This window comes from Neoarius graeffei, chromosome 16 (genome assembly GCF_027579695.1).
Source record: "Neoarius graeffei isolate fNeoGra1 chromosome 16, fNeoGra1.pri, whole genome shotgun sequence".
Classification (NCBI taxonomy): Eukaryota; Metazoa; Chordata; class Actinopteri; order Siluriformes; family Ariidae; genus Neoarius; species Neoarius graeffei.
In genome coordinates this window covers 55,156,130-55,181,286 of record NC_083584.1, presented here as the reverse complement: position 1 = coordinate 55,181,286, position 25,157 = coordinate 55,156,130, and the positions used below count along the sequence as shown (strand labels likewise).

The window sequence follows — 25,157 nt, the reverse complement described above, 5'->3', positions numbered from 1 at the left end:
TAAACCCACTGTTGTTCTTATTTCTAGCATTTTGCTTTGACCATTAATTCATCCAATGAAAACATTATCAACATATTCAAGGATTTTTGTATCTCTGTTCCAAAGATTTGTGTTTTTATGTGTATATTAGACATTAAAAAAAAGAGATAATGGATCTCAGGTCTGGGAGGAATGGCAGCTTTTACTCAGTTGAAAAGTCAACCATGGCATCTTTGTATTAATATTTTAAATGGCCTTCAAATTTTGATTACCCCCCACTAATGTGTCTGCATTAATCATTCAAAAACAGTGAGACTATACAGTGCAGTCTCTCTCTCTCACACACACACAGAGTAGATGCTCAATGATTAATTCTCACATCTGTTTATTTATGTGTACTTCTCATTTTGTGGTGCTTCAGATTCAGTGTTGTGTGAACTGTCAGGTTTAGTGTTTGTATTAAGTGTGTGTACATAAGTTTAACATTTGTAGCAGGCATGCTAAGCTTTCTTTAACTCCTACGCAGTACATGGACCTTGACTATGTTGCACCCAGACTTTGACACTTATCTATGGTGTCATTCTCATGGTGTGGGTCTTGTAATATATTGAAATTATTTCATATCTGATTCATTCTTCAGAGCTGATACAAGCTAGCACATCTAACAGTCTCATGATTGCATATTCTGCCAGGTGGGGGTGTGATTTAGCAGGTGTCTGCAGTGGCAGGTTTAGGAAGTTGGCAAATTAAAGGAGATACACAGAGCCTTTATTTTTAAATAAATTTCTGAGTGGATAGTATCTCCATCCTTGACTCTTGTATGCTGCATATAGGGGTACTTAAAAGTTTGTGAACCCTTTAACATTTTCTATATTTCTGCATAAATATGACGTAAAACATCACCAGATTTTCACACAAGTCCTAAAAGTAGATTGAGAGAACCCAGTTTTAAAAAATGAGACAAAAATATTATACTTGGTCATTTATTTATTGAGGAAAATGATCCAATATTACATATCTGTGAGTGGCAAACGTATGTGAACCTCTAGGATTAGCAGTTCATTTGAAGGTGAAATTAGAGTCAAGTGTTTTCAATCAGTGGGATGACAATCAGGTGCAAGTGGGCACCCTGTTTTATTTAAAGAACAGGGATCTATCAAAGTCTGATCTTCACAACACATGTTTGTGGAAGTGTATCATAGCACGAACAAAGGAGATTTCTGAGGACCTCAGAAAAAGCGTTGTTGATGCTCATCAGGCTGGAAAAGGTTACAAAACCATCTCTAAAGAGTTTGGACTCCACCAATCCACAGTCAGACAGATTGTGTACAAATGGAGGAAATTCAACACCATTGTTACCCTCCCCAGGAGTGGTCGACCAACAAAGATCACTCCAAGAGCAAGGTGTGTAATAGTCGGTGAGGTCACAAAAGACCCCAGGATAAATTCTAAGCAACTGAAGGCCTCTCTCACATTGGTTAATGTTAATGTTCATGAGTCCACCATCAGGAGAACACTGAACAACAATGGTGTGCATGGCAGGGTTGCAAGAAGAAAGCCATTGCTCTCCAAAAAGAACATTGTTGCTCGTCTGCAGTTTGCTAAAGATTATGTGGACAAGCCAGAAGGCTATTGGAAAAATGTTTTGTGGACAGATGAGACCAAAATAGAACTTTTTGGTTTAAATGAGAAGCGTTATGTTTGTAGAAAGGAAAACACTGCATTCCAGCATAAGAACCTTATCTCATCTGTGAAACATGGTGGTGGTAGTATCATGGTTTGGGCCTATTTTGCTGCATCTGGGCCAGGACGGCTTGCCATCATTGATGGAACAATGAATTCTGAATTATACCAGCGAATTCTAAAGGAAAATGTCAGGACATCTGTCCATGAACTGAATCTCAAGAGAAGGTGGGTCATGCAGCAAGACAATGACCCTAAGCACACAAGTCATTCTACCAAAGAATGGTTAAAGAAGAATAAAGTTAATGTTCTGGAATGGCCAAGTCAAAGTCCTGACCTTAATCCAATCGAAATGTTGTGGAAGGACCTGAAGCGAGCAGTTCATGTGAGGAAACCCACCAACATTCCAGAGCTGAAGCTGTTCTGTCCAGAGGAATGGGCTAAAATTCCTCCAAGCCGGTGTGCAGGACTGATCAACAGTTACCGGAAACATTTAGTTGCAGTTATTGCTCCACAAGGGGGTCACACCAGATACTGAAAGCAAAGGTTCACATACTTTTGCCACTCACAGATATGTAATATTGGATCATTTTCCTCAATAAATAAATGACCAAGTATAATATTTTTGTCTCATTTGTTTAACTGGGTTCTCTTTATCTACTTTTAGGACTTGTGTGAAAATCTGATGATGTTTTAGGTCATATTTATGCAGAAATATAGAAAATAAAGGGTTCACAAACTTTCAAGCACCACTGTAAATGGGCATTTAAAAAATATATTTTTGAGAGTTAAAATCGACCGCAAAGTTGGCATTCGAGCTGCCCCGCTGAGCCAGCCAGCCCTGAGTGCGTGACGTCACAGTGTTAACCGGTTTTAAGCCCAAGGCCTTTTACAGCTATAGACAAAAGTCATATAAATAAAAATTTATGGTGAAAGTAAGAAATACCGTTACTGACTTGCTCAACTAAGACTGATTTGACTTCACTGATTGTGGGTTGATTCTCATTAAAACGGGATAGGTGTTATAACTTATGCAACATACATGTACATGCATGCATTTTCACTGATAAAACGTAAAAGGCTAATTAAATAATCAGATGAACTGAGACAATCACATTCTGAAGCAAATTAAATAATCTTATACCGCTAACTTAAACACACAATACAAGTTACATGTATTAATCTAAATGCAGGTAAACAACGTGGTGTTTTTTTTATCCAAATGAGAGTCGCAGCTTACCCATCTGTGTTCTCGCTTCTTGAAGGCTGATCTTGTGGCCGATTGTTTTTGAAACGATCTGATTTCAGTTGTTCGTTCAGTTGCTTCTTCCACGTAAGGGCGAGAGGGCAGCAATATCCAGTTTAGAAATAAGGCCCTGTCCACACGGCAGTGGATTCAGGTGAATCTGATAAAATTGTTTATTGTTTCGGCCTGGCATCCACACGGCACCGGCGTTTTGGGTGCCCCAAAACGAAATCTTTTGAGAACAGGTTCCAGAGTGAAAAAATCTGGCAACGGCGCCGTTGCGAAGTCGTCTGGATGAGTAGAACGGATTTGTTTACGATGACGTCACAGCCACATGACTGTCAGTGCTTCACGCCGGGTAGAAGTGTAATGAACTGGATGCGAGTTGTCAACAAATCCTATAACTTGGTTCATGAAACGCGCTTACAAAATATTTTCACTGTGAATATTTATTGTGTAATGGTGCAAAGTGAGAGAGAGAGAGAGAGAGAGAGAGAGAGAGTGAGAGAATAGCCCTTAGGGCAGAGTCTTTAGTCCAAACACTGCGGAAGCAGTACCAAACCGCACACCGCCCATGCGCTTTCCAAAAACAAAAACAATCCCGCCAGCAAACATAGGGAAAAAAAAAAGGAGCGATCTCACCTCTTCAGATGTCGGTTTAAGTCCGACAATACATTCCTCAAAAAGGGCATAGAAGAACAAAGTAATCCATCAACGTGTAGCATTCAATTTATTCCGGACCATTAAAGAATTCTGGAGGATATCAGAATGTTGGCGTACCGGCTTCCATCTACCCCCATTCATTCCTCTTTCTGCATCTTTCGTTTTACGCTACTGGTTAATAATCAAAACTTTATGTGGCTAATGCTAAATGCTACAGAAGAAGGGGTTTATGCGCATGCGTCTACTTCTTCTATTGTTCTGGTGTCTCCTATGGGACCGTCTTACAGCGCACGTAGTGGTGTGGCATGTGTATTGCATCGTTTTCAGAAAGCGTTGCGTTGCCATATGAACCTGATATTTTACTCATCCGTTGCCCATGTGGATGCGATATTTAAAAAAAAATCTCGTTGCCGTTGTCGTGTGGATGTAGCCTAAGACGGCTGCTCCACTCATTCACTTCTCTTCATACTGAGTACTCCACCATTACTGCTGGGCTCAGGCAATTACTAAAACCCAGGACGGAACGGGACGTCACCAGTTTTAGCAACAACCGCAGGGAGGTCACTGCCCGAGCGATATGTCCCATCCTGTTCCATCCCGGGTTTTAACAACAACCACCCTCGGCTCACTCCGGGAGGACTGGTGCAACTGAACTCACTTTTCTTTTTAAAAAATAAACAAATAAAATAAATACTTTTCTTTTCTTGTAGTTTTCTTTTTCTTTAATTGTTGATACTGCACCCTCTTTTAATACGGGCTTATAGCCAACGCTCCTCAACAGATCAGAGGTTTCGTATGAGTCTTCAGTAAAATGTGCAGAGCAGAGGAGAGACCACTTCATAGGCGCCCAATGCGCCCATGAACAACTCGCAAAACGCATCCAAATCTTTGCAGTTTGAACATTCTTGGGCCATGAATGCAACGTAAATCCACCTTCTGTCATGTTGTTGTACCAGCCAGCAACACATCTACGTGGCATGGCGGTAAATTAGCTCAAAATGGAGGATCAGAGTTGCAGTTAGCTCTGTGTTTTAGTATAGCGGAAATGGCGATGAGACCGATAGACTTCCTGCTGTGACGTTACGGACGTCAAGGTCATTCACTCAGACCGCTACCTATATACAGGTAGTCGTCGACTTACGACCTATGCGACTTACGACCGATCGACTTTATGACCGTCTGGTTATGACTGGCAAGTGTTTCCCAGCTGAGCTAGCTGAGCGTATGACAGTTTCCGCCCCAGCTCCCGGCAGCACCTCTCGCCGCGTACAACAGTTTCCGGCCCAGCTCCAGGCACATGCGCAGTCTCTCTCGCGCACTCCGTCATACAGTTTCCGCCCCAGCTCCTGGCAGCACCTCTTGCCACGTACAACAGTTTCCGGCCCAGCTCCAGGCACATGCGCAGTCTCTCTCATGCGCACTCCGTCATACAGTTTCCGCCCCAGCTCCTGGCAGCGCCTCTTGCCACGTACAACAGTTTCCGCCCCAGCTCCAGGCACATGCGCGGTCTCTCTTGCGCTCCCTCGTGCGCTCCGTCATACAGTTTCCGCCCCAGCTCCAGACACATGTGCACTCCATCATACAGTTTCCGCCCCAGCTCCTGGTTTATGAAATGAGCAAATGCTCCCGCCAGCCCGAGCGCTGCAACAGCTGATGATGACGTAGACGACCCACAGCCAAGCACCAGTGATGCCAGCGGTCACTAAATTTTGTATTTTGTTATGTTTTACATTTGTATTTTGGTATGTTTCAAACTAAAATGTTTTCTATTTTTCACACCTGTATTTCGTATTTTGTGTTTTGCACATATTAAACGAATTGTACTGTACACAGTGTAGTATGCAGTGTTTGACTTAAACCAAATAATGAGCCAAGGTAATGAAATAAGAAAATGTTGATAAAATAAGACTTTAAGGTGATTACAATATCATTACACATCACAATATACTTACGTTCATTTAACATAGGCCCACTTACGACCAGATCGGTTTACGACCGGTCAGTCTTAACCAAACGCAGTCGTAAGTCGACGACTACCTGTAATTCACTTTAATTGTAAAAATTACTATATTAGATTTATTGTTAATGCTTGAAACTATTTCTGTGCCATTCTTGAGGTCTCAAGGCATTTATCAATGAAAGTGAGGCCATGGCTTTGCATATATGCTTTAAAATAGCACACCTGTAGCTTATTTGTGGCTGCATATTAACAGGCTCCCCGTCTCTCTCGGACAGCAAATGTGCTTTTTCAGATCGCAGGAAAAAGCTGTTCAACTTTCCCTTATCCATAATCTTATCAGTACTTAACTTTTACTTTCTTATGTCAGCTCTATCAGGAATTGTCACTATTTTCCTGCTGACACAACACCAACATATCGCTAATGTGATTGTGCAAACTCATCTCAAAGCAAATGCATGCCAAAGCCCTTGTAAAAAGTTCACATCACCACTTATTAGACAGAAATAGAGCTGTTCAAGCTTTTGTGGCTGCTACCAGATTGAAAGACAGAAAGAACAAAGTAATCATATCATAATAGGATATGAAAAAATATTGTCATTATCATCACCCAGCTGATAGAAAAATGTCTTAGAGTTCTTAAACATTAGTAAACACACAACAGCCTATGAGAAAACACAAAGTTGTAAGTACTGGCAGTGTAACAACTTCCCTAGTACAGTGGACACTGAAACAGACAGGCGGGATCACTTTCATTTTATTTTTAACTGTTATGAACACAAAACACACTGTTCAGCAGTCTCGAAATAAACTTGTGTGCCACTGCACAGATGTGATTTCAGCGAGGGGAAGAGATCCTCACTCTCTGCTCCTATCTCCTTCTCACTGTATACAGACAGCACATTAATTTACAACAGATGCTTCTACTTTGCCACTGACTTTCCCCGGCCTCGCTCTCCATTCACAAACCACGCCACAGATGCTTTGTACACTACTGTCATTATCTTAACCAGCTTCATGAGGTAGTCACCTGGAATGTTTTCAATTAACAGGTGTGCCTCGTCAAAAGTTAATTAGTGGAATTCCCTTCCTTATTAATGCATTTGAGATCAAACAGTAAATAGTAAATAATAAAAATACAGTAAATAGCCCTGTTCCACAACTGTAGTCGTCCATATTATATCAAGAACCGAACAACTAAGTAAAGAGAAACGATATCCATCATTACTTTAAGACATAAAGTGACTTTTAATGAAAAATAAAGAAAAAACACTGGATTAGAAAGTGTGTCTAAACTTTTGACTGATTCTGTACATGATGCCCTGATCTTATGACTTATACACTACCGTTCAAAAGTTTGGGGTCACTTTGAAATGTCCTTATTTTTGAAAGAAAAGCACTGTTCTTTTCAATGAAGATCACTTTAAACTAATCAGAAATCCACTCTATACATTGCTAATGTGGTAAATGACTATTCTAGCTGCAAATGTCTGGTTTTTGGTGCAATATCTCCATAGGTGTATAGAGGCCCATTTCCAGCAACTCTCACTCCAGTGTTCTAATGGTACAATGTGTTTGCTCATTGCCTCAGAAGGCTAATGGATGATTAGAAAACCCTTGTACAATCATGTTCGCACAGCTGAAAACAGTTGAGCTCTTTAGAGAAGCTATAAAACTGACCTTCCTTTGAGCAGATTGAGTTTCTGGAGCATCACATTTGTGGGGTCGATTAAATGCTCAAAATGGCCAGAAAAATGTCTTGACTATATTTTCTATTCATTTTACAACTTATGGTGATAAATAAAAGTGTGACTTTTCATGGAAAACACAAAATTGTCTGGGTGACCCCAAACTTTTGAACGGTAGTGTACATTATCACTATAAAGGGGTCTTTGTTCTCAGTCTGATGGTTTTTTTTTTCTTCTTCTTCTATTGTCTCTTTATTTAGTGTACAGTTTGGGACTGGGACTCAAATGGAAAGCATGACTTCATTGGGGAATTCCAGACAACCTTTAAAGATCTGAAGACAGCTATGGATGGAAAACAGGTTAAAACACACACGCGTGTGCACACACACACACACACACACACACACAGCAGTCCACTTTCAGCCTTGTTAGTTATTTACCTCGCCCACGACGGAGTAAGCGGGGCGAGGTATTCTACTCAGTGCAGTTTCGTTTGTGTGTGTGTTAACAATCTAGCGTCTAGACGGTTGCATCAATTGACTTCAAATTTTCAGGTTAGGTGGGCAATGGTCCATAGATTACCTGATTAAATTTTGGAGGTAATCAGGCCAAGGTGAACGTCAAGGTCAACCTTTCAGTCAAAATAACATATTTTCCATTATAACTCAAAAATGGTTGCCAAGAGACAAATGTTTACTATTATGAACATATAGGAACTCCCATATGGCCTTTCATTTGGCACCATGATCTTTGACCTTGAGCAACCTTGAAAGGTCAACCTCAAGGTCATGGATTTTCAGAGGGCTGTAACTTGAAAACAGTTGATGGTAGACAGATATTTACCCTAATCAGCTTCTAGGAAGTGCCATATGGGCTTTCATTTGGCACTATGACCTTTGACCTTGAATGACTTTGAAATGTCAAGCTCAAGGTCAAGGATTTTCATAGGACTATAACCTGACAGCTGCTGATTGAGAAATATTATCATTATCAATATATACGTAGGTATAAAATAAGCGCTGTCAGGCAAGGTTTGTTTTGCCTGACAACACTTGTTATATTTCATTTATTCAGTGAAGCCCTATATTGAATGCATATTCATTACTAATGCTTGTTTTGCCTGTGAACAACACAATCTCATGAAGAATTCCTCAGGTTTTATATGAAACAAGAACAAATCTGGTGCATGTCATGCAGATGAACTAAGAAATTATAAGTTATAAGTCTGTGCATATATTTCCATACAAGTTACTGTCTGTGAATTCCTACAATTAAAACATTTCAGCCCATGAATTTTTAATTCATATAAATTACAGTGTGACGCGTGCTACTTCAGGTATTCCTTGAGCTTAAGTATTCCTTGCATTGATTTCAGCTTTGTCTGGGCAAAATGCTTCTTGTCATGGTAACAACAGAGCGTAATTTGGGTTTGTTCAGTATTAGTCAAAAAGTCGAAGTCCCTCTCACGCCAGAATCTGCTCTTCCCAGGCAGTCTCCTGTGTCAGTACTAACCAACTCTTTAAGGCATATAGGTGCAGCGCCGATCTCTGTTTCTGTAGCCATTGGCCTCTCGCCTATACAGCTAGAGTTACAGTGGGGGGGGCTAGTCCTCTGGTAACCGCGAGGGTTTGACTTCCCCACTCGCATCTGTATTGCAGTGTGCCTTGCCAGATGGTAGTAGGTACCATTTTTATGATGGACTTTGGTATGACCTGACCGCAAGTAGAACTCGCGATCTCCCAGTCGAGAGGTGGACACATTAACCACTAGGCCAACTCGCAGTGTCAGTATTGGTGGTTCTCGTTAATTATGTTCATAACTGCTGCCAGTCACACTGTCATTGAGGCAAGTGAGCAGTACTTAAATATGACTTTCTCACTTACAGTATCATCCTTTATGATATCCACGGTCGGGGTATTTGTTGCTCAGTAATATATGTCAAGTGAAGTCAAGTTTATTTGTATAGCACTTTTAACAACAGACAGCTTTACAGAAAATTAAAGACTTTAAACATGAGCTAATTTTATCCCTAATAAATGTATTTATCCCTGATGATCAAGCCTGTGGTGACAAATAAAAAATATATATTTTTATTAAATTTGCAGTAGTATTACTCAAGTTCAATCTCTTAATCATTATAATCTGTAATTAAATGCATAATCTTCACTTCCTTTATGAATAGATGTACTGATGCAATAATTGTTAGGGGTGGCTTCATCATCTGAGATGCTATGGTACACCACTACACATGTCTGTCTGGCATCAAGCTCTCTATCTCAGCAACACTGTCAAGTTCAGTGTCCCTGTAAAGCATGTCAAGGAATGTAAGGTGGGGATGCCCACATCCTTGTTCTCCATGCTTCAGGTCCCAGAACAGCTGCTGGTGCACCAGTAGGTCATTATATCATCTTATGTGGCCTGCAAGTTTCATCCTCCTCTCTTGGATTTTGGTGGTAGCTCTGGGTGGGTTTCCATAGACTATTTTGTTGTTGATCTTGTCGAACCAGCTGATGTTGAGTGCCATTCGTAATCTAAAGTCTCGAGTCCTTCCCGCACCATATGGCGCATTAGGCATCGCTGATCTCCGTTTCTGTAGCCGTCAGCCTCTCACCTATTACAGTGGTGCTTGAAAGTTTGTGAACCCTTTAGAATTTTCTATATTTCTGCATAAATATGACCAAAAACATCATCGGATTTTCACACAAGTCCTAAAAGTAGAGAAAGAGAACCCAGTTAAACAAATGAGACAAAAATATTATACTTGGTCATTTATTTATTGAGGAAAATGATCCAATATGACATATCTGTGAGTGGCAAAAGTATGTGAACCTTTGCTTTCAGTATCTGGTGTGACCCCCTTGTGCAGCAATAACTGCAACTAAACGTTTCCGGTAACTGTTGATCAGTCCTGCACACCGGCTTGGAGGAATTTTAGCCCATTCCTCCGTACAGAACAGCTTCAACTCTGGGATGTTGGTGGGTTTCCTCACATGAACTGCTCGCTTCAGGTCCTTCCACAACATTTCGATTGGATTAAGGTCAGGACTTTGACTTGGCCATTCCAGAACATTAACTTTATTCTTCTTTAACCATTCTTTGGTAGAACGACTTGTGTGCTTAGGGTCATTGTCTTGCTGCATGACCCACCTTCTCTTGAGATTCAGGTCATGGACAGATGTGCTGACATTTTTATTTAGAATTCGCTGGTATAATTCAGAATTCATTGTTCCATCAATGACGCCAAGCCATCCTTGCCCAGATGCAGTAAAACAGACCCAAACCATGATACTACCACCACCATGTTTCACAGATGGGATAAGGTTCTTATGCTGGAATGCAGTGTTTTCCTTTCTCCAAACATAACACTTCTCATTTAAACCAAAAAGTTCTATTTTGGTCTCATCCGTCCACAAAACATTTTTCCAATAGCCTTCTGGCTTGTCCATGTGATCCTTAGCAAACTGCAGACGAGCAGCAATGTTCTTTTTGGAGAGCAGTGGCTTTCTCCTTGCAACCCTACCGTGCACACCATTGTTGTTCAGTGTTCTCCTGATGGTGGACTCATGAACATTAACATTACCCAATGTGAGAGAGGCCTTCAGTTGCTTAGAAGTTACCCTGGGGTCCTTTGTGATCTCGCCGACTATTACACGCCTTGCTCTTGGAATGATCTTTGTTGGTCGACCACTCCTGGGGAGGGTAACAATGGTCTTGAATTTCCTCCATTTGTACACAATCTGTCTGACTGTGGATTGGTGGAGTCCAAACTCTTTAGAGATGGTTTTGTAACCTTTTCCAGCCTGATGACCATCAACAACGCTTTTTCTGAGGTCCTCAGAAATCTCCTTTGTTCGTGTCATGATACACTTCCACAAACATGTGTTGTGAAGCTCAGACTTTGATAGATCCCTGTTCTTTAAATAAAACAGGGTGCCCACTCACACCTGATTGTAATCCCATTGATTGAAAACACCTGACTCTAATTTCACCTTCAAATTAACTGCTAATCCTAGAGGTTCACATACGTTTGCCACTCACAGATATGTAATATTGGATCATTTTCCTCAATAAATAAATGACCAAGTATAATATTTTTGTCTCATTTGTTTAACTGGGTTCTCTTTATCTACTTTTAGGACTTGTGTGAAAATCTGATGATGTTTTAGGTCATATTTATGCAGAAATACAGAAAATTCTAAAGGGTTCACAAACTTTCAAGCACCACTGTACATAGCTAGGGTTACAGTGGGGAGCTGGTCCTCTGGTAACCACGAGAGTTTGCCATTCGTAGCATGTTTATATAACAGCTGTCAATGCGCTTAGTGAGTGTTTTAGGTATGAGCCGTGTTTCCAACCCATAGAGGAGGATGAATTCTACTGTGGCCTGGAAAAGTGTGATCTTTGAAACTCTTCTCATTGATGACTTCCATATCTTTTTCATCTGATGGCACGTCTGCTAGGCCTTGGCTTTCCGGACTTCAAAGTCATGTTCAGACTATCAAAGTCTGCACTGGGCAGCACCAATCTCCATTTCCAAGACTCTCACCTATACAGCTAGGGGCTAATCCTCTGGTAACTGCAAGAGTTTGATTCCCCACTTGCATCTGTATTGCAGCGTGCCTTGCCAGACAGCAGTAGGTACCATTTTTAAGATGGTCTTTGGTATGACCTGACCACGAATAGAACTCGCGATCTCCCAACCGAGAGGCAGACATGCTAACCACTAGGCCAACTCACGGTACTCAAGTTCTTAGCCCTTGCTAAATTATTGCCCTCCATTAACCAGTGACATGACTCAAATGATAATAATAATAACAATAATAATAATAATAATAAGTTAAATTTATATAGCGCCTTTCAAAAAACCCAAGGACACTTTACAATTATAGACAAGGAAAGAATAAATAAATAAATAAATAAATAAATAATAAAAAATAAAAAGTAAAAAGTCCATCAAGTAGGGGTCAGGATGTAATTCCTGTGGTGTAGCAGCCACAGTCCCACCAAAAGGCGCACGAAAACAAGTCCCACATCTCCAGCACCGCCGCCATGACGCCGTCAGCAACATCGCTCGAACACCACGCCGTGGATCCACACAGCGAGCAGAGAAGCTCCGCCACGCAGAGCGCTGGTGTGTCCCAAACCGCCTGCACAGCCGCCGCAACACCACCGAGCAACATCGCTCGGAACATCACGCCAAGCGTTAAAGCACAGAGCGCTGGACAACCACGATGTAAATTGAGCAATAGGCTCACTGCAGTCCACAGCTGGGAGTGCAGGCATCGCCCACGGCGAATCAAGGTCTGGAGGGACCCGACGCCCCAAACTGGATCCGGAGCTACACCACAACCGGCGGACAAAACACTCAAACAAACACCAAACTACACAAACACACAGAAAAGAAAAAAAATAGAAAAAGAAATAAAATAAGAGCTCCGGTGAGAAGCGGCAGCCAGAACACGCATGACGTACTCTCAACCGGAAACAGAAACGAAAAAAAAAAGAATGAAGATCAAAGAAAGCTATTAGTAAAGGAGCACAGAAAGAGAATACAGCACATTAAGAATATTCCTGGTTATTTTTTATCGTGACTAAATTTATCAGTAGCTGTACTGAACTTAAGTCACTATAGGATATCTAAGAGCTGTCAAAATTGTACTACAGGTTCTGGTTTTGGGCGGCACGGTGGTGTAGTGGTTAGCGCTGTCGCCTCACAGCAAGAAGGTCCGGGTTCGAGCCCTGGGTCGGCGAGGGCCTTTCTGTGCGGAGTTTGCATGTTCTCCCCGTGTCCGCGTGGGTTTCCTCCGGGTGCTCCGGTTTCCCCCACAGTCCAAAGACATGCAGGTTAGGTTAACTGGTGACTCTAAATTGACCGTAGGTGTGAATGTGAGTGTGAATGGTTGTCTGTGTCTATGTGTCAGCCCTGTGATGACCTGGCGACTTGTCCAGGGTGTACCCCGCCTTTCGCCCATAGTCAGCTGGGATAGGCTCCAGCTTGCCTGCGACCCTGTAGAAGGATAAAGCGGCTAGAGATAATGAGATGAGATGAGATGAGATGAGGTTCTGGTTTTGTATTAAAGTGAGATTCATCTCCGTTAAAGTTTGTTGAGTGTCATGATGAGGTCTAACCATAGCAACTGCACCCCAGGCCTCCTCACCCGGCATCAGTGTCTGATCTCACGAAGTCCCCACAAGTCCCCACAGCCACGCCCCAAAATCTAGTGGAAAGCCTTGGGCTGTGTCCTTAATTCAGAGTTCAGTTGTGGAATGGCCCTTGGGAAGAAGCTGTTTTTGATGCGGGTGTGAATGGCTCTGCTGGATGGTAGGTGGATGAACAAAACATTGCTGACATTCTTATGACGTGTTATGCTGTTTCGTTGTACAATACCGTGATGCTGTGTGGAAGAAGGCTGTCTGTAGCACAGAGGTCGACAGTCTGGACGCTCAGGAATTCAAAGCTGAACTCTTTCCTCTGGCTTGTCCCTGATGTGTACTAGTTTGTGATCAGTTCTCTGAGTTTTCTTATAGTCAATGATTTCTTGTAGCTCTTTTATATTTTTGGTCAGTTCTTCTCCTCACAGCATCTCACCAGATTTCACACCTCTTTCCTGTGGGCAGATTCATCATTGTTCATGATCAGTCCAATGACGATTGTGTTGTTCACAAGCTTGATGATGCTGTTGGAGGTGGGAATGGGCACACAGCCGTAAGTGAATATGTTGTAGAGGAGGAGGCTGAGCACACATCCTTGTGGTATGCCAGTGCTCAGGGTTGTGATAGAGAACGAGTCCCTGCCCACTTGATGGTCTTGAGGTTGTTGGGCAGGAAGTCTGTTATCCAGTTACAAATAGATGTATTTAGTCCTAAGCAGTAGAGTTTGGGACTAGTTTTATCAACATCTTCAACCATCCATCAAACTGGCCAGTGGATACAGACAATAACGCACAGTTTCACAGTTTAATTGCTTGTTTAATGAGACATGACCTTTTTTTATCTTGTCTGTCTGTTGTTTCTCTTCTGCAGCTTCAGTGGGAATGCATCAATCCCAAGTATCAAGTGAAAAAGAAGAATTACAGGAATTCTGGTGTCGTGATCCTGTACCAGTGTAAGGTGAAGAAGCTCTGTGTGTGTGTGTGTGTGTGTGTGTGTGTGTGTGTGTGTAAATGTTCCTCTCATTTCTTGTGACAGCTCTGATTTTTTTTTTTTACAACTCACAACTTTGTTTTCCTTTAGGTAATAAAGATGCACTCATTCCTGGATTATATAATGGGAGGATGTCAGATCCAGTTTACAGTAAGTGACTCAGAACGGAGTCTCTCATATCTGACTCATTAAACAGAAATGAAACACTCAAATAAGACTTTATCTATGAGCTGAATACGGCCATATTAATGAACAAATCTTAAATACTCCATTTGCTTAATACAGCGTTGCTTGAGAAGTTGAGAGTGATGGTCTAGATCTCCCCTTGAACACTGTAAAAATAATATCTTAGCAAGTGACTATATCTTCAATAAAGCAGAAATGATGTAATATTTCTCATTATGAGATTATGATACAAATATAAGACCAAAACCTATTTCTGGCTAATTTTAGCTTGAAATTGTCTTGTAAAATATCTAGAAATGGCCTCAATGTGTCAGAGGCAGAAACGGCTGCAGTTGCAGATAAATGCTTTATTAAAAAACAGCATGCAAACAGATCCAAAACCACACACAAGCTTGGCCTGAAAACAGGCCAGACTCAGGCGGTGAATTGACAGACTCAGGCCGACAAAACCGGAGAACAGACAAGATCAAAAACCAGAGTGTCGTGCATGGAAATAAAAAGGCTTTGTACGTCGGTGTGTACATCGTGAGTCTGTTCATGACGGGTTTTTATAGTGTGTGGGTGAGCATGTATGATTAATTCCATATGTAAACAGTCAATAATCAGATAACAGGGAACATGTGTGTTGGGAGGTATAGTCCATGGCAGCCATGTTTTTAGGCCGTGACTCATCTGTTAGTTCAGTCCTGATCCCAGTGTTGATTGATGACATAATGGTCTTATATTTTTAAAAACAATTTAATAAAGAGAATTATTATACATACAGGGCGGCACGGTGGTGTAGTGGTTAGCGCTGTCGCCTCACAGCAAGAAGGTCCGGGTTCGAGCCCCGTGGCTGGCGAGGGCCTTTCTGTACGGAGTTTGCATGTTCTCCCCGTGTCCGCGTGGGTTTCCTCCGGGTGCTCCGGTTTCCCCCACAGTCCAAAGACATGCAGGTTAGGTTAACTGGTGACTCTAAATTGACCGTAGGTGTGAATGTGAGTGTGAATGGTTGTCTGTGTCTATGTGTCAGCCCTGTGATGACCTGGCGACTTGTCCAGGGTGTACCCCGCCTTTCACCCGTAGTCAGCTGGGATAGGCTCCAGCTTGCCTGCGACCCTGTAGAACAGGATAAAGCGGCTAGAGATAATGAGATGAGATGAGATTATACATACAGGACACTTTTTGGATGGAATAAAAATGTGTTCTATTCCCTTCTAGTGGGTTTCATTCATTTGGTTTGATAGCATGCAATATTGTTAGCATATCGCTTATCCTACGTGTATTACGTCACTCTACTCAATGGAGAATGAGCGTTGAATATGGTTTATGATATTGCATGCTTGTCAAGACAGCATGACGTCACACATCGGAGACGTAAAATTTCCACGCTAGCATGCGACTGTGACAATTTGTAAACAAACATGGCCGCCCATGTTATGGGCCCGAATTATGGGGGTTTAATTGGCTGTAAGTGCCTTCACTTATGGAGGCTGTCTTTGTTTGTAGGTGGCGATTGATTTTACTGCCTCGAACGGCGACCCACGTAACAGCTGTTCTCTTCACTACATCCACCCATACCAGCCCAATGAGTACCTCAAGGCCCTGGTGGCTGTGGGTGAGATCTGCCAAGACTATGACAGGTAACTCAGGCCATCTGCTGAGTGATTGACTCAGAGAATCAAACTTGATATTTGATCTGCTTGATATTTGATCAGATAGAAAGAATAGATGTTTTCTGTTTGTTTTTGCTGAAAACTACTGACCCAACCAAAGTCGTTGCTGATAAGTTCACAAAAAGCTTAGTGCAGACACATCAGTAATGATGTACACATGCGTACCTTGGCCTCTTAATCACTTCATCACATCACTCGTGCCTGAGTGTAGCATTCAAGCACTGAGCCAATTATATTTGACCCTGACCAATGTCATACATAGACATCTACACATTTCTCAGACTATATTTTATTAATCTCCCCATCTTCAATCTTTAATCATACCTCCTCTGATTTCAGTGATAAAATGTTTCCAGCGTTTGGCTTTGGAGCACAGATCCCACCTGACTTTAAAGTAAGTCAGCCTCTCACAATTAGCACTGCAGCTCTTCCTGTACCATCATCCACACCGAAATCAGTGACATTTCACTGACCACTGCCTCAGAAAGCTGGTAAATCTGTGCAGGACAATATTGTGAGGATAATACAGCAGTCATTTATTATACATCCGGAGTCAGAGTACAAAGTCATAAGACAAGACGGAGTAGATTAAAGATCTGGCTTAGACTCACTGGGTACATCTCAAACCTGCAGAACAAATACTGGTTGAAGGGCTTCATAACAGACGATGTGTAAATGATACGTAACCACGACAACAACATAGTGACTCCGGTGGAGGTGGGAGATTGCAGTGCATCAGCTGGACATGCTGCACAGATCCCACCTGACTTTAAAGTAAGTCAGCCTCTCACAATTAGCACTGCAGCTCTTCCTGTACATTCCTCTACATGTCCAGCTGATGCACTGCAATCTCCCATCTCCACCGGAGTCACTAAGTTGTTGTCGTGGTTACGTATAATTTATTACACTATACACTGGGTCCACTGTAACACATATTAATCTCTGTAATGGTATAAACACGTTTCTGCTTATGTGGTGGTTATAGTGCGTGTTTAATACACAGGAAATCTCACTACATTGTGGTTGATCTCTTACAAATTGTCCATCAGTCCATGTCCTGTTCAGCACATAATTCTGAGCAGTGTTGTAGTCGCATCACTAAGCCACGAGTCTGAGTCCAGTCTCAAGTCCCCATTGTTCAAGTCCAAGTCATTAAAGAAAATTTCGAGTTAAGTCCACTACTGATTGGAGTCGAGTCTAAGAACAAGACTCCAACCGCACCATTTGACGGTGGTTGTTGCTGCCTTTATTGCCCCTTTTCCACCAAAGCAGTTCCAGGGCTGATTCGGGGCCAGTGCTTAGTTTGGAACCGGGTTTTCTGTTTCCACTGACAAAGAACTGGCTCTGGGGCCAGAAAAACCGGTTCCAGGCTAGCACCAACTCTTTGCTGGGCCAGAGGAAAGAACCGCTTACTTCAGCGGGGGGCGGAGTTGTTAAGACCAGCAACAATAGCAAGACCGCGAAAGGTCGCCATTTTTAAGCGACGAGAAGCAGCAGCTGTACAAACGCGAAGTCATCCATTATTATTGTTGTTGTTGTTACTGCTTCTTCTTCTCCGTGTTGTTGTTGCGTCGATGTTCGCGCCAAGGTTTATGCAAACGCAGCGACGTAACTGACGTATACAGCGACGTAATGACGTGGCGCCCCTTAGCACCCTGAGCTATGGAAAAGCAAACTGGTTCTCAGCTGGTTCACAAGTTGAACGAGTTGTGAACCAGCACCAGCACTGGCCCCAAACCAGCCCTGGAACTGATTTGGTGGAAAAGGGGTATATGTGAAACTGTCTCTGCTACTATGCTGGACTAACATTACTGCTCGACTGCCCCATTTTAGTTAACAGGCTACAGATAAAAAGCTTGTTCATCACTCAACAAGCCCCGCCCACTATCAACAGGGCAAATAACATGAGAGAGGGTTAACACTAGCTATTTCATCACTCAGCAAGCCCCGCTATCAACAGAGCAATGAACATAGCATGTCACTTCCTTCTCTGGGTGGAGTCTTACCAAATGGCGATTGAAGTTCGAGGTTGTCCCCGCTGTCTCCTCGATAGTTCTTCTACATATGGAACACATAGCAGTGCATTTTTTTCCCACTGCATGAGAAGTCTGTATAAGCAAAGCGGACAATCCTAGGGACATTCTCTCCAGGCATTTTAGTGCCATTAATGTTAGTTTGTTCCTGAACATGACATATGAACAGGTGAATGTGCATTCTCTTGCACAAAATTAGTATAAACATTAACGTAGATATAAATATCTTATGCCAAATTATCATTGCATGTTACAAAAAATAAAGAAAAATCAAATCCTTGTCTCCAGTTTACGAGTCTGAATACAGTTAATGCTCGAGTCCAAGTCCGAGTCATCAGTGCCCAAAGTCCAAGTCAAGTCACAAGTCTTTAAAATTAGGGCATGAGTTGAACTCAAATCCGAGTCCTGGACTCGAGTACTACAAGCCTGATTCTGAGTCTGGCTCTGCAGTAAATTTAATGCTCTCATAGAGTTTAGTACACATGTAGTATATGTTACAGGTCAAAAAATTTCAGTCTAAGTGACTTTTTTGACCTGGGTTAAAATTTTTAACCTAGTTCATAATTTCCAACCTAGGTAAAAATTTGAATTATCTAAGATTCTTAAAAAGGATTTTTCCATCACTTCTTTTGTCTCTCTTTCTTCTATCCACTGCGTCTCTATCTATACCTACCTAGTATTTCCTCGTCTGTCTACCTATTCCTATCTACCTAATTAGCATTTTTTTTACATATCTTTTTTCATACTTAACCGGGATTCAAACTCTTAATCCAACACCTTAACCACTAGACCAGTGACAATTGCGATGGAAGGAGTGATATACAGTATATTTTAAAATTATTAATGAGTCCAGTCTTATTACATTCTCAAGTAGTTTAAAATACAAAGTCTTCCCCAATGTGAACCCTAAACCTAACCCCAAGGTACTTTATGTTTTATTATAAAATACAAAGTCTTCCCAAGTCCTAACCCTAAACCTAAGCCTAGATGTAGTAAGTCTCCCAAATACAAGTAGCAAATTATGAACTGTGTTAAAAATTCTAACCTAGGTTGAAAAATTCCACCTGACCTACAATTCTGACCTGTAACGTAGACATATGTGTGCTCTTAGTCCTGACTTGATCTAACCCAGAGTGCATAGAGCTCTGTAAGATCTGCAATAAATCACCATGAACTCGGAGCACTCTGAAATTTAGAGCTAGATACCGTAAGCGTTCAGAATTATTCATGAACATCCATAACGATCCCATTTCATTAATCTGTGTCCTGAGAGATCAGATCATCTGATTGGTTGAAATGCACAAATTGGTGGCCATATATGAACATACCTTAATTTTATCGGATGTGACTCAGCAGCTGTATTTGAAATGAATATATTTCAGTGCATGGTGTTCGCATTTAGCCCTGAATCTGAGTAAACCTTAACAGTCTGGTATGTTTGTGCAGAAAGGGCTCAGTATGAGGGATACAGTGGACTTTTCTATAAGTCCGATGATTTTGTATGTCAAGTATGAGCAGAGTTTGTCAGTTTTACTCTTAGTTGTTCATGTCAAAGATGTAAGCAGTGATGAAAAGAATAATGGCGAGTTGATACCATAAGCAGATCAAATGACTATTGCTGTAATTAAGCAAGTTTTCTCCTTCGCAGGTCTCCCATGATTTTGCTGTAAACTTCGATGAGGACAACCCAGAATGTGCTGGTAAGTGTGTGTGTGTTCTCCGGATTCTATGTAGTATATTATTAGCCTCCATCTGCCAGGAGGTAAACCCCAGTTGATGTAAGATATTAGGTTTTCACACGAATCTGTATGTGTGAAGTGAACAGATCACACACTTCCATAGCTGTTCAGTGTTGCACACCAAGTGGTATGGATTCGATTTTTCTTGTGGCTATACCCTGAGGTTATGTCTCTTTACCGAATAAATGTTTCCCACTGATAATTATTGCAGTAGGTCGTATTAGAACCCTTCATGACATGCTCTGAGTAACTTTTGTCAGAGGTTAATATTTCACTTTTATTACACTTCGAGACCTGAACTCGAACATCTTGTTGTTTGTGCTGTTTTACTGCCAGGAGTGGTGAAGACTCACTTGGGTAACTTTATGTGTATATGCACATGAGGTGATATGAAGTGACATGATGCAGTAGTGCATCATATGATATGATGAAGTAGTGCTGTCATACCGATGCCTTTCTCTTTCTTTTTCTCAACTTGCACTCATGTAGACCACAAGAAGCTTACAACTTAATAGCCTGTAACTACAGACGGAGCTGCAGGTAATGTCTTCTAAAAGCTGGCGATAGACTCCTCACATGTCCTGTCTTCTCTTCTGATGCATAAATATGCTTTTCTTAGATTCTAGCGCCATTTCAACAGAACGCTACGGAACTCTGTGGCACCTGTTGAGACCCATTACCTGGTTAAATCTACTACTGCTCTGTGTTATTGCTCAGTAGCACCACTCACCTATAGTGCCGTTTCAGATCTTGTAATATAACACAAAAAGAACATTATTGAAGGAAAAAGGTTATGCAAAAGCTATATCACTTGTGTGTTAAAGTAACTGCCCCTTAAACTTAATAACTGGTTGTGCCACCTTTAGAAGCAACAGCTGCAGCCAAACACTTCTGATAACTGGAGATCTCTCACATCAGTGTGGAGGATTTTTTTGCCCACTCTTCTGCATAGAATTGCTTTAATTCAACCACACTGAAAGGCTTTTGAGCATGAACTGTCCATTTAAAGTCCTGCCACAGCATCTCAATAGGATTCAGGTCAGGACTTTGTATAGGCCACTCCAAAACCTTAATTTTGTTTATTCTGAACTATTCAGAAGTGAACTTGCTCTTGTGCTTCAGATCATTTTCTTGCTTCATAAACAAATTGTACTTGAGCTTCAGATCACAGACTGATGCCCGAACGTTCTGCTTCAGGATTTTCTGGTAATTCATAGTTCCTGTTAATTACAGCAAATCGCCCAGGCCTTGAAGCAGCAAAGCATCCCCACACCATCACACTACCACCACCATGTTCTCTGTTAGTATGATGTTCTCATTGTGGAATGCTGTGTTAGCTTTACACCAGATGTTACAGGACCCATGTCTTCTGGTAATACATGTCTTACTGTCAGTATATTAGCCGTTAACATTGAAACAAGCATATCAATCTGCAGATGTTGATCCATCTGCATCTGAGTTTATTAAAATTCTTGCTCCTGGCAGTGAGACAGATAAGTAAGGCCATTTGGTGGCTCTCTACTAGGGATGGCGAAAACTAAAAAAAATCTTGACCGACCACCGAGCCTCATTAGCCGGTTAAAGTCAGTTAACCTATGAGTTTAAACAGGGATGCAAACGGCGCGCCTTTTGGCGGACGGCGCCTTTTTCACGGCTGAATCATGCAAAGATCCGATTTTTTTTTTGGGGGGGGGGGCGTTGGAGTGTCTGAATAATTTCATCAGAGTAAATTCTGTATGCTCAAAGGAAAGCAATCGGATCTGCACGATTCAGCCGTGAAAAAGTCGGCATCTGCGCCTTTAGTTTGTGTGGAGAGATATGATCTGCAATAACATGCATTGTTGGCTACAGACCGAAACATCCTTTCAGAATGCACTGGCCAAGGCAGGACTAAACTCAATGTGCCTTCTAATAATAATTTAAAAAAAACAGAATAGTAATTTGTAAGCTAAAAAGCCTGTGTCTACACTTTTTTTCTTTCACCGAGTGGCAGCTGTGTTCAACTGGGGCGGGAGGGCGGGACATGACTGAATGGGTGTTTCTGATTTGTCAGCTGTCTTTAACTGGGGCAGGAGGGCGGGACATGACTGAATGGGTGTTTCTGATTCGTCAGCTGTCATCCTTACACCGCATGGCACGCCCCAAGCGTTTACAACACAGAATTCCAAGTCCTCCACTCCAAAATCGGCAGCTTCAAAACGATTTATTTATTTTTTTAATCGACAACCCAAAAAAAATTAACCGGTTGACGTTGATTCGGTCAACCACCGGTCAAACGGTCATTGGTTAACATCCCTACTCTCTACCAAACTAGTTTATGCGCCTGCCCTCTGTGTCAGGGTTCAGAATCTCAACACCAGCATAGCAATGGGCATGTGTCAGAAGTAAGCCAATGTTAGCACGCAGCACACTGAGAGTAGATGAACACTGCAGCTTGAAATGTACCAGATCAGTCACTTAGTCCTGCCTCTTGCACAGGATTAAAATAAGATGCTGTGGTATTCCTTTGAAGCATGGCACAGCACCATGGATGGCATCTCTCTTGGTGCTCATACATGTATTACAACCTTTCTTAAAAGACTGAGACACCTCCATCCACCAGGATTCTTCAAGATTTCTTTTTTGTAACTTCTTTAAGGCCCCTCCCTGCAACAGTATGCTCGATGACAAACTGAAATGGGTGTCTCTAAAAACTGCTTGTTTGCTAGGGATCACTTCAGAAAAAAGAGTCAGAGTCATCACCATGGCTTAGAGGAAGTCTGGATGCCCAGTCCCTAACATGACATGACACTCAACAAGTCATATCTCCTCTTTATGGCCATTGCATAGCGTCATGCCGATCCACGAAGTCTACAGTGCTATTACTTGGTGTTATTGTGCACTTTATCCACATTTGACAAGATTAATGTCACCCTAGTTAAAAGTTACCTTAGTTATATATGTAACTGTGGTCCTATGATCCCTGCATAACAGCCATGGATCTTGGCATTTAGGACCAATATTGGCCGGTGAGAACTCGGCAAAGAAAATTCCAGGGAAAGCTGGCGGTATGAATTACAGTGAAACATTGCAAACAATACATAATACATCTACTCATTTGTGAAAGGTCTCGTAAAGGTATCCAGGCGATTCACTTCTGGCAGTTATCTGGGGTTCATAGAACCACAGTTACATGCTGTATGTAACTGGCATCTTCTTTTTCTTAGGTATTCAAGGTGTTGTAGAAGCTTATCAGAACTGTCTGCCCAAGATCCAGCTCTATGGCCCCACTAACATCGCACCAATCATCCAGAAAGTAGCCAACTCTGCTTCTGAGGAGATGCACACCAAGGAGGCCATGGTGTGTAGTTTTCTGTTCTTATCTTACCTTATCTATAGATAATTGATGTTGAAAAGAAATAATAACCATGAGGAAGTCAATAATAATTCAGTATTATTGTATGTATGTAAATCATATATGAATATTAACCTTTTTATAGACTTCCCAGCTCAGAGGATTTAATGAGACAAATTAATCTAAATCACAATGATATTGCCATGATCAGTATTATGGTTAGTTCGATTCTTTCCAATTAGTGAATTACTGATAGACATCACTAGACATTGTAACATATATACATTGGTGTTGCTCTGCCTGAAATGTAATCAAGGAATTTCTCATTCTTGCGTGTTTTATTTCTGTGTACCTAACTTCATTCTTCTGCACCCACCAGTGTTTACTTCATCAATTTGAGAGTTTTCTTGGCCCTCCATTGTCTGCTTAATTGTTATGCCAGTGCATTTTTGCTTATTAACATTGTGCCCAGAGTAAACTGACTGAATAAAATCAAGTTGGGAATAAAAAAAAGTGAGAGAACATAAAATTGACTGACTGTGGTAAGTGTTAATTTACTTGTGTGTTGACCCACTCCCTCTTTCTCTCTCACTAGGAGTATTTCATTCTGCTGATCCTGACAGATGGTGTTATAACAGACATGGCTGACACACGGGAGGCCATTGTACATGCCTCCCACCTCCCCATGTCCGTTATCATCGTGGGAATAGGCAATGCTGACTTCAGTGACATGCAAATGCTGGATGGCGATGATGGCATTCTGCGCTCTCCCAAAGGAGAACCCGTCCTCCGAGACATTGTCCAGTTTGTGCCCTTCCGTAACTTCAAACATGTGAGTATAGGCAAACTAAATTACTTTTCCTGGCACAATGAAAAAGGTTAGAGCACATTTATTGAATAACCGCATTTGAATGGATTTTGCCAATGGTGAGCACATCAATAAAGGAAAACTAAAGACAGAGCAGGACAGTCTTAATGCTAAAGTAGTCTTTTACAAATAACCTGGAAAATATAAACAATGTGATTAAAAATAATTGTTTAAGCCATGGCCTCTGCAGAAGTCTATTATGTGGCTGTGCAGCTAACAAGCAAAGACTGGTAGTGGCAGTCAGCTGAATAAATCACTACAAAGAATAAAAAGGACAGCAAAGGCGCTCTTGATCATTCTTGCAACAGCAAGTCAATATGAGCCAAATCTTACATGTTTATAGCGTTTTAACTTTGAAAGGCTGCGTGGGCAAAAGCAGAGGTCAGGCTAAAGCCACCATCAGACAACCCACACATGGGGACATGGGACTTTGATGCCTACTCTGGTTTGAAGACCACTGAACCAAATGTATCATAAGTCACTCAGGATAAGTAAAATGTAATGCTCATAAATCACCAAATGAGATAAGTCAACAGCTCCTGAGGGTAGAAATGTACTGCAACCTTCTGATGCCTCTTATCTAGCTAAGTTTCTGAAAGTAAGCATAGCCACCCTGGTATAAACTAGCCTACAGCCATGCCATCATTATTGTCAACAACTTGTGAAATTGTTGTTTTATCTATGAAAGAGAACTGCACATGTCAACTTTGTTAAAAAAAAAAACATGATTGCCACATACTCCAGCACCGAGGAGAAGACAACAGGTAAATCATGATTTACAGTGTTGATGATTTTGACCTTGTTCCCAGCTGGCATTAACATGCATCCTAGGTGATCAGGGCAGGACATTAGTGAATGTGTATGTACGTCTGCTTATGCAGAGGATGTCAGTTGAGTAGGTGGTCCTTCAGTGTGGCCTAGGACATGTACGCATACACACTGCTAAAAGAATCTGACTATTTGCAGCCCAGACCACCTCCAAA

The 25,157-nt window shown here is 41.6% G+C and overlaps 1 protein-coding gene across 1 annotated transcript in view; it reads left to right on the top strand.

The window, feature by feature from the left end:
* The window catches only part of cpne4b (copine IVb), a 92,168-nt gene that overhangs the window by 54,988 nt on the left and 12,023 nt on the right, over nucleotides 1–25,157 (top strand). Inside the window, exons 7-14 of the mRNA XM_060943202.1 lie at nucleotides 7,477–7,575; nucleotides 14,240–14,326; nucleotides 14,450–14,509; nucleotides 16,034–16,167; nucleotides 16,540–16,594; nucleotides 19,882–19,933; nucleotides 23,179–23,312; nucleotides 23,902–24,138. Coding sequence (XP_060799185.1) covers nucleotides 7,477–7,575; nucleotides 14,240–14,326; nucleotides 14,450–14,509; nucleotides 16,034–16,167; nucleotides 16,540–16,594; nucleotides 19,882–19,933; nucleotides 23,179–23,312; nucleotides 23,902–24,138 — 858 coding nt within the window. The remainder of the gene's footprint in view (nucleotides 1–7,476; nucleotides 7,576–14,239; nucleotides 14,327–14,449; nucleotides 14,510–16,033; nucleotides 16,168–16,539; nucleotides 16,595–19,881; nucleotides 19,934–23,178; nucleotides 23,313–23,901; nucleotides 24,139–25,157) is intronic.